The 10,456-nt window shown below is 43.1% G+C and overlaps 1 protein-coding gene across 1 annotated transcript; it reads right to left on the minus strand.

The window, feature by feature from the left end:
- Positions 1–209: 209 nt before the first annotated feature.
- LOC311312255 (SEC14-like protein 2) lies at positions 210–10,437 on the minus strand. The gene is made up of 12 exons (XM_084442142.1): positions 10,338–10,437; positions 9,881–9,956; positions 6,618–6,661; positions 5,385–5,447; positions 4,723–4,911; positions 4,466–4,561; positions 4,274–4,334; positions 4,084–4,167; positions 3,757–3,863; positions 3,342–3,481; positions 3,025–3,194; positions 210–2,840 (listed from the first exon to the last, which is right to left on the minus strand). Exons 1-12 carry the CDS (start codon positions 10,389–10,391, stop codon positions 2,713–2,715), a joined length of 1,212 nt encoding a protein of 403 aa, XP_084298268.1. The 5' UTR covers positions 10,392–10,437; the 3' UTR covers positions 210–2,712.
- Positions 10,438–10,456: the final 19 nt, after the last annotated feature.

Below are 10,456 nucleotides of genomic sequence, written 5' to 3' on the forward strand. Positions count from 1 at the left end.
ACTTGACTCTGCAGAGCCAACATGTTATTATGATCAAAAGTGCGTGTGTGTGCCTAACTGTTTTTAATCTACATCCTGTCATGTAAGGCGCGGTTAATCGGAAATTGAACAGCAGTCAAAACCACGCGAGGCAGGAAAGATTAATACAGATTTATTTATCCCAAGTCCCACACTGTAAAAACAAAACAACAAAAACAGGAAAATACTTATTTAACATATATTGAGCTCTATTTCACGTGCACATTTATTTATTTTAAGGAAGGCCTCAATGAATATACACGCTTTTCCTGTTTGAGAATGGTGTTTCCCACTATTAATGGACATTAGTTAACTGTTAATTATGCCTAATATTAATGCAACCTTATTGTATCTATATCTATCTATAGCCAGGGCCTTCTACATCCAGCTGTCGTCCTATTAAATTGCTAGCTGCATATCTTGGCCAATTTAGCCATGCTCCTTGCACTGAGATTTCCAAACCATACTGTGATGTTAAAACCATATCCTTCAACCTGCAAACCATGTTTGTCCTCTCCTCTCTGCTATGATCTACAATTATGTAAGGAGTCAGTCATCTATCCCATGGCTGCACCGTTACAACCCATGAATGGGCCTGCTAATTTCATATGATCTCACACTACCACCTAGTGGCCAAAATGGGTATAGCGTTGAATAATCAAGTTCCACACCGGTTACCAAATCTATTATTAGCCAGTTGACAGTTTATTATAACTGAAAAGGCTGATGCAAAAATCAAATAACAGAGTAAAAAATTACAATAAACAACCTGAGAATGTAAAATCTGATACATTTATATCCAAGATGCATTTTGAGAATGAACACTATGAATCTGTTAATTACTCATGAAAAACAACTACAGTATGAATATTTCCCTTCATCCCATCAACAGTGTGAATATCTTCAATCTAATATAATGTCCCAGTTCAGAATTGTTATAAGTCAAAAGACAAAGAATGAATTAGCTGTCATCATACTATGGTTCATTAGTGAAAAAACAACCAATGACAGTACTGTACTCTTCATTCCTTTATCATTCTGTCATTTCTTGATTTCAAGCTCCAACATTAGGCCTTGTTGGTCCACAGTGTCAAACAGCAGAGTACCAAATCCAAGTTTCTTCACCTGTGCTGAAAACTGTCACCACAGCAGTGTACTAGTACCATGGACATATGAAATGCTTTTTAAAATGATTGATATATCATTCTATACTAGAAGGGCACTCTGTGAGCACTGACCTCCTCCCCTGATGCATGCTGTCAGCATGTACAGTTGCTGAATGTGTAAGTGGAGTGGGCTTTTCTAGTTTAGAGAAGGAAGTTTCTCGATCTTGATGTTAAAGCCCGTCCCGATTAGTTTTTAAGTTTGTGTTGATTTTAGCATTACCATGTGGACAGGGCGAAAGCGCTATTGCTTTCCCAGAAAGACGACTGCATATCCCATGAGCACCACTGCTTTCTGTCTAAATATCTCTTGCCGAGCCAAGCATTTGTTTTTGAAGCCAGCAAAAAGAAGCGACTTCTCCGAAAAACTAGCGACGAGGTGAAAAAATTGCTTCGTTCTCTCTGGACGACCTGATCAGCCGAGCAGATATCTATACATAGAAACAGCCAATCTTCCCGTGGATCGACACATTTGCTAATTTAGGTAATGTAGACGCCACAGTATTAAGATGAGACTGTTTTGTAACCAATCAAAAAGTCCTCATAGTGGGTTTAACCGAAGTGAAAAATAATTTGTGGATCCACCAGATGGCCTATCTTGCAATAACAATAAACACCAGATGGCACTTTAGTGCATAATATAACAAGGCCGAATGCCCTATCTCACTGTAATGTTTCTAATCTAAACTGGGTTAATCAATTGTGACTATTATTTCCTGTAGCAGCTTGGTCAACATGTGCATCCAGCATAGTGTGCTGTTGTCTTAGGTGGCCGTTGCTGCCCTCTGGTGGTCGGAAGTATTAATAGCTCCTATCACTACACTCGCAATGTTAACAAGAGTGATAAATAATTTGTGGATCCGCCCTGTGATTCGGATCCACTCCAAGATGTAATGGGTTATATGTTAGCCCATGCTACACCCCTCCACTCTCTTTCATAACAATCAGTCCGGTAGTTTTTGTGTAATCCTGCAGACAGACAAACTAACAGACACAATGCACCGGAAACAAGACCTCCTCCCCCGTACTTCGTCATTGGCGGAGGCACTGCATCTTCGGACTGTGTACGTAGTGTTAACAGAATGACTGTACGTAGTGTTAACAGAATGACTGTATGTAGTGTTAACAGAATGACTGTACGTAGTGTTAACAGAATGACTGTACGTAGTGTTAACAGAATGACTGTACGTAGTGTTAACAGAATGACTACGTAGTGTTAACAGAATGACTGTACGTAGTGTTAACAGAATGACTACGTAGTGTTAACAGAATGACTGTACGTAATGTTAACGTAGTGTTAACAGAATGACTGTGTACGTAGTGTTAACAGAATGACTACGTAGTGTTAACAGAATGACTGTGTACGTAGTCTTAACAAAATGACTGTACGTAGTCTTAACAGAATGACTGTGTACGTAGTGTTAACAGAATGACTGCCAAGAGCATACTGATCTTCCTCCTGTCTCTCCATCTCTGATCACGTGTGAGTGTATGCATGTCTCTGCATTTTGTATGCATGAACATGAGTGTGTCACTGCAGCCGTCCGTCTCCCCGACTCTTGGGGCTCTGCGCTTGTCCGTCAGGCGTCAGCACCGCAACGCTGTAGCTGACCTTCTTTGACTGCAGCAGGCTGTAGGTGTTGTCAAAACGCAGCACATCTGCACAGAGGCAACGACAGCAGAGTTGGCATGAGTTGGACTAACGGAGTTTGTGAAATGACTACTAATGACTTGCTATGAATGAAATGTGTGGCCTAAATAAAGTTCTTTACACACTGTTCTAAGCAGCAGTCTCAAAGTGCATCTTATGTTTGTGTGTGTGTGTGTGTGTGTCTGTACTTACACACACCCGGCTCAGGGCAGGTGAGTGAGCTGTCCTCTGGGACCAGGTGGGCATTGTAGCGTTCGCTGGGGATCACAGGAGTCATGTCTCCCACCATCTGATTCACCCCCTCCTGGGTGCGCCGGAACACACCGAAGCCTATATCTGCCCCATCACTAGCAAACTGCCACCTAGTGGACACAGTGAGGTAGAGGCCGTGAGAAGAGAGCGGCAGTCATAAAAATGCTGTCATAAAAATGCTGTGTTGCAGGGTGTGTGTACGGGCCTTGGTTCCAATCCAGAAAGAACACAGTTAAAGGTGAAAGGTCAGCGTTTACCTCAGAAGGCTGCTGGGGGCGGTGATTTCATACTCCAGCTGGAAGGCGGAGCCCCGGCTGATGGTCACGCTGCTGTCATACTGAACCTTCACTGAGTCCAGGACATAGTAGGACCTGGGCACTGTACCGCCATAGTTGATCTACACACACACACACACACACACACACGCACACGCACACACACAAACATACAAACGTACACATGCGCACACACACGCACACACACACAAACGCACAAACACACAGATTGTTCTTTTTTTTTCTTTCAACATTAAGTATGTCGTTTTTTTCCACAGTTGAGAATACTCACATTAGTGATGGAGAAAAGACACGTGCGCATTAACTTATTAAAATGTGTTTGCGTGTTCATTTCACATGAGCAGAATGTGTTCAAATGCGCCCCCTTGCTCCTCACCATGGTCTGGCAGCGAGGATCTCCGTCTGGGTCGGTCAGAGTTCCACCGTAGACCACAGGAATCTGGCCGGGGTCGATGTGCTCATGCAGCACCTCCTTCCAGTTGGCTGCACACACAGAGAGAATGGAGAGGAAACACGTCAACTACCTGATGAACATGTACTTGAAACGTTGTCACTCCGCACCTTAAATATAAGGCTTAAATAGCCGAGTGCTCCAGTGACTCCACTCTCGATTTGGTACGTCAATATCTCTCTTCTTCTTTTTTCATACACAGGTGCCTTGAGAAGCAGTGACTGCTCTAACTGTCTGGAGAATACTCCCTACCTCCCACAACAACAATCTTGCGTCGTGTCTCCTCACTCAGCAAGTGTTTGATCAGGTTGTAGGCCATAGGGAAGAGCTTTGGAGCTGCAGAGGAAGAGAGGAAGGAATTATTTCAGATCAAAAACACCCACCCCCCCCCCAACACACACACACACAGATACAGTGGTGTACCTGGTAATGGTTAACTCACCCTTGATAAGAAGCACCCTCTTCAGCCCCTCGGGGTAATTCTCCTCAAACATGGTGAGTATCTGCAGCAGCGTCGGAGAGAGGAACAGAAACAGACATGATCCACTGCCCGTGGAGTCCTGGATAAATAGAACTCAACCAACAGCAGAACAAAGGATATACATACTGAAGTTAACGTAAGAAGCTGGCCTACCTCTCCATAGGTATCCAATGCAGGCTTCCACAAGTGCTTCAGCCCAAGCCCCTCGCAGTCATAGATCAGAGTTATAGCCTCGATATTCTTCCCCAGCTGAGAGAGGAACAGAGAGAGGGAGAGAGAGAGAGGGGGGGGGGTGGGATTGGGGTTAGAGAGGCAGCAGTGGTGAGGGAGGAGTGGGGGAAGCAGTGCAGGACAAGACAAAAGGGGTAGATGTACCGTAGACCACCGCTGGAACATACAAGCTGAGGTACCTTCTCAGACTGTCTCTGGCACTCCCTGCGCAGCATCTCCGTGTCTCTGATCTTGGTCTTCATGAAGTCCTGCTTGGAGACCGACAGCATGAGGCCCTTGGGGTCCAGGGGGCCGATGATGTCATACCAGATGGGACTGCCCTCGCGGTCGTAGCCGCACCTCCCCCCGGACACGTAGTGCTCTATCACCTGTGGAGTGCCGTCGCCACGGATGGCGTCGCGGTTAGTGTCATTGCCCCGGCCCTCATACCTAAACCGGCTCGGTGTGCAAGGTTTCTGTCTGTCACGCATCTCACGTGAGACTCATGCTTTCGCCTTCTATCCTATGTCCGCCTCACTTTAAATAGCAGCCATACATTGAAACACACATACAATTGAGAGAGTTTGCATGTAGGTTTGTATATGTGTGGGGATGTAAACGCAAAATCTCACTATAGCCTGTCAGTCAAATATGGCGACCTTGGGCGTGCTACAGAGAACAACCCCACCATCAATATCAAGCTGTGAGTTTAAAAGAGGCAAAAATGACTAACATGACGCAGATGATGGTTGTAATTGTGTGCCGTACAGTGGGAGAGTGGCTTGTCTGTGTTTGTGTGCTACGTCTGTTTGTGTGTGTAATAATGCCTTGATGGAGTCTGCCATGAACACTGTGACCATACCTCAGGAGTCTCCCAGTCATCGATGATGGTGTCTGCTTTCATGTGCCTCCTGAACTCCAGGTGCTGTGGAGGACAGAGGGAGCAGTCAGAACACACACACACACACACACACACACACACACACATCAGTACACACAAACACTCCCACATACTGTATGCACGTGCCCGTACGTAGTACACACACACACACACACACACACACACACACACACACACATACACACACACACACACAAGCATGCATACAAGTACACGCACACACATACTCACACATACACAAACATGCACGCATGTACACATACACACACCGCAATCATGGACAGCGAAGGTATTTTGTAGCATTGCTTTCTAGGACTGGCCTCAGGAGAATTATAAGAATGTGTGTGGGTGTGTGTGGGTATGACACAATATACAGTAGTAAGCAGCTTGAAGATAGGCAGTCTTTCCGGGAGTCTTTGTGTTAACTCCCTTGGTCCCAGAGAGTAATTATTTCAAGAGGATTAAGATCACCTTCATTTCTTCATGTCTCTCCTGCCCATCTTTCATATGCAACCACACTGTTTTTGTGCATGGCTGGCCAGCCGCGCAGTTAGTATAGCATTTGTCGGGTTATTACTCCCTCCCTCGACAATGTTGGCCTGCATTTCTCTGTTGGCACCACAAGAGGCAGTAGTCCCAGCAAACCAAAATCAAGAAGGACACCACAGCACAAGTAGAGTAGTGGTCAGAGCATTGGACTCCCACCTGAGAGACCGGGGTTCAAGACCCGGTGGGGATGACTTTATGGGACTATACCCCAAATGTTCATCCTTTCACTCCAACCTTTACCCCTTGCCTTATAGGTCAGATCCTGTCCCAACCCCAACCCTTATTCTAACCCCAACCCGCACTAGGGACTAGAAGAGGGACACCAAAAGTAACCTGACAATCTCCACGGCACAAGTAGAGTAGTGGTCAGAGCATTCGACTCCCACCTGGAGTCAATTCACAGCTATTTCAGTGGCATGACTAGCTTCCATCCTACCAGACCTGAACAGAAACAAGCCAGCCACGCACATAAGCCAGGCTTGACCTGGCCTGGTTTAATTAAGGGCGACTTTGTGTACACAGTATATGAGTGCACACACATGCAGTGGAGTGAACACAGCTGTAAATATACTGAACATGGATATGAATAACAGTCTGATATGACCTCATTAGACCAAATAATCCATAGAAGTTGGTAGTTTTTACCTTTCTAAGCATCGCCTCAGTTTTCTGAACATTGAAGCTCCGGGCTGAAATAGAAAAAAGAAAGACAAATTGAATCTAATATCTTAACCCTCTAAACTCTAAGTGTGAAAGTGTGTACATGTTCTATTGTGTACATTATTCATTTCTGGCCACACAACACATTTCCCAACTGGGACAATAAAGATTGTTGATTTATAGACAGGGTTCTAGAAAAAACCCAAAGCAGAGAATCTATGACTTGGATCAAGACTCGCAGTTGGAAAGTGGGTTGTACTCAATCAAACATACTCTACATTAGGGCTGTAGGATTGTATCGATACAACGATGCATCGCGGTACGTAGTCTCGCGATACTGTATCGATCTTTCAGCCCGGAGTATCGATACAGCCGGGCGCTGTAAAATTAAAAAAAAATATATATATTTTTTTTTATTTTTTTTATTTAAATTTTTAAATCCAGTTTAAAAAGCATATTCTACAATATTAAGTTAAAAAAGCATACATATAAATAATTTTGAAAAACCATAAATACTACAATGTTGACAGTTTAAAAAGCATGGATATCAAGTGTAAAATATTTATTAGCTAGCTCTCTGTCCAGTCATTGAGTTTGAGTTATCTATATAGTGCATTTGAGCCATTCAGTTTTCAGTCTTGAACACTTAAAATCTTTCAGTAAATGATGTGTGTATCGCAATACGTATCGTATTGTATCGTATTGTATCGTGACCTCTGTATCGTGATACGTATCGAATCGTGACCTGTGTATCGTGATGCGTATCGTATCGCGAAATCCAAGATGATATACAGCCCTACTCTACATTACTGTAGAAAGGCTTTTGATACTATTCACTACCGAAGTGCAAACAAAGTGTAAGTTATAATACAAAAGGGTTAAATAGCTTTGAGCTAGCTTCTCTCTTCTGCCTGCTTCTAAGTAGGGCAAAGACACAGATTGGGGGCCAGTGCAAATGCTGAACTATATGTGGACCCATATTGATTGCAGCTTCCTTGAACTACCAGCCAGTACATGGAAGAGTAAACACACAGGCTCATAATGTTCCATATGTCTAGCACACTCGTAGCCTTGTGAGACCATCCTGATTTTGCGAGCTCACGTTGTTACTCGCAAATCAGTCTGGATACTCTCCATAGAGATCTGTTTGTGCCAGATCAGAAAACGATTAAGCCAATCAGCATTGGTTCTGAGGAAATACAAACAGCTACGCTGGGCGGGTTTAGGTGTAACAACAGCGAGGAGCAGTTGAAGTTAGAGCGTGATAGACGGTGATAGACAGATGGTTATGCAAACCAAACCATCTGCTGCATCAGGTTAGCACACTCCTCAAAGAACTCAGATTTTGAGTTAAGCAAATCTAATCTTAATTCAAATCTGATTTCTCAATCTAATGAGAGACCATACAAGGTTGTGTGTGTGTATGTTTGCGAGCAGCACTTTGTAGTCTTGGCAGCTCATATTTCAGCTGCAGTTGATTAATCCCATTGTCATTGAGACACCTGCCTGGTAGACACAGTTTAATATGCCTTAATCCAACATGCTATAATCCAGACCATGCATAATATCTATTAAAGGATTACTGCCCAGCTGCTTGTGTGCTGCTAGTGTGGGCCACGTCTTATGTGTGCCACCTCCTTGCAAACTCTAGTTATTCAAATTTTACTGAACGAGTCAATTACATCATAATAGGAGAAAAGAAACCTTTTTCAAAATCTGAAAAGCATGTGATTAGACACAGCCATATATAATTTGTTCAACAATGGATCGCTAACACATCTAGTCCTGAGAAAAGTCACATTTGTGAGCAGAGGATCGTCCCTTTCTTGATTGTTCAAGCGACCCTGACACAGGCTGAGTAAATAAGCCCATAAGGACTTGGGGGCGGGGATAACACTCAAAAACTATTGGTCGGACTAGTTGAAATGTAGGCTACCTAGGCTGATGATTACTTACTGTAAATAACATTTTAAAAGATAACCTTTAAGTAGGAGTATTCATGTCAACAGAGCAAAACTCTTGCAAAAAAACAAAAACAAGACCGAATGATGTATGGGTCCTACAGTTCAAAGACTTTAAATGCAAATAACTTTTACAACTTTCTACTGCAGCACAAATGGAAATACTGTATTTCTTGTAGTTCAATTGCAGTTCAATTCTGTAGTGCAATTGTTAGCCTGTCTGTGTATGCAGGCTAGAGTATGTGTGTATAGGGTATTTGTTTGGTCCTGGGCCATTAACACCCAATGAGACTCAAGCCACTTTCAACTTCACATAAAGGGAAAGTGGACACCAGCCATTATAGAGGCGATTGGTAAATACACAGCTAACCCCCTCAGCCAATGGTCGCTGTCTGTAGTTCAGTTTCATGGGAGCTGAGGGTGGAGCTGGCTGGGAGGGGCAGTTTCTGTATATATGTTTTTACTATCATAAATAGGCCTATGTGGGTTTCTGTATGTTCTTAAAATCATAAGCATATATTGTCAATTAACCATTGTTTCATATGCACTTAAAAACTAGGTTTAAAACTCTAATGTATGTAAAAAGACGAATTAGAACTTTGCAAATGGACTGACAAGTCATCCTGAAAATAAGTGGTGACAGAATAGTTAACTTTCCTTTGAAAAGAATGGTTGTGCATTGGCTGTCACAACAACAACTGGGTTATTGCCTGAGGGAAGGTTGGGGCGTTTCACCGGGTCGTCCCACGGGTATCTCACAATGCTGGCTGACTGAGTAAAAACAGAAAATTCTTCAAATCTGGAACATGGACTGAAGTTAAAAAAAAAAAAAAAAAAGAAAGGAAAAAAAAACTTTCCGGGTTTTACTTAGTGCAGAAGTCAGCCTTATTCGGATAGCTATGTGGAATAGCCTACCTGTTCCCGTGTATTTGGACGAGACAGTATAATAACATTGTGACAACTGTGAGAAACTACTCCATTGTAATTTAATTATATCAAGTGCATCTAAACGAAGAGGCAAAGGTCTGATGTGTGTTCAATTCTAAAGTCAATTTGAAGGGCTTACCGCCTGTGATCATCCCTGCCATTGCATCTGATTCTGTTTATTGATCAAGAGGACATTGAGAGTAGGGCATTGATAGTTAGGCTAGGCTATGTTATAATTCTGCAGGTTGTTTAGCAAACAAACCTGACATCGAAAGTCAAAACAAAAGACTTACTGAGTTTCAATTTTGGGGGGATTAGCCTATGATGGGGGACACAGGTGTAACTGAGTTTCGGTCATACCTCGCAGCCAGCGGAGGAGGTAGTGATCATGCTGCGCGGGAAGTTGGGGGAGAATGTCTCCAATCCTCTCTCGAAACTATTGCATACAAAGAGATAAAATAAAAATGAAAAAACAAACATGTAAGAACATACTAAAGACGGCACCGTTTCAATTCAAACAGTAGCCCAGTTTGGCTCCTGTAAGCCAGTGGGCTAATATAAAAGACAGGCGCTTCGTCACTCCAACTGAATTAACTATTTGTGCATTTTATGAACGTGATAGCCTATGTAAAGCAATAGGAGAAAATGACCATTAAGATTAGGCTATCTTTTTGAAATACTGGCATGATGTCCAGTCCAGGTAATTCAAGACTAAATTTTCAAGAATTTGTGTTAACTTTATAATTTTAAACGTTAGTCTATAAACTAATGTCAATCATAAACTTGTCCCCCCTATATTGGCTACTAGTTATTTTACCTGCTGTAAGATTTCCGCCTGCTTCGGGCTCAGGTCGCCCACTCGGCCACTCATGTTGTCTGTGATCAGAGCGTAGGTAGGCTCCTCCGGGGAAACAGGTCGTGTGAACGACCCCCCCT

Source organism: Borostomias antarcticus (genome assembly GCF_949987555.1).
Source record: "Borostomias antarcticus genome assembly, chromosome: 8".
NCBI classification, from domain to species: Eukaryota; Metazoa; Chordata; class Actinopteri; order Stomiiformes; family Stomiidae; genus Borostomias; species Borostomias antarcticus.

Excerpts from the sequence above, each read along its gene's own strand:
- LOC311312255 (XM_084442142.1), bottom strand. The coding sequence starts at position 10,391 with ATGAGTGGCCGAGTGGGCGACCTGAGCCCGAAGCAGGCGGAAATCTTA. Across the intron at positions 4,562-4,722 it reads GCCAGAGACAGTCTGAGAAG|CTGGGGAAGAATATCGAGGC; the intron begins GTACCTCAGCTT and ends TTCCTCTCTCAG. Across the intron at positions 4,168-4,273 it reads GAGGGTGCTTCTTATCAAGG|CTCCAAAGCTCTTCCCTATG; the intron begins GTGAGTTAACCA and ends CTTCCTCTGCAG.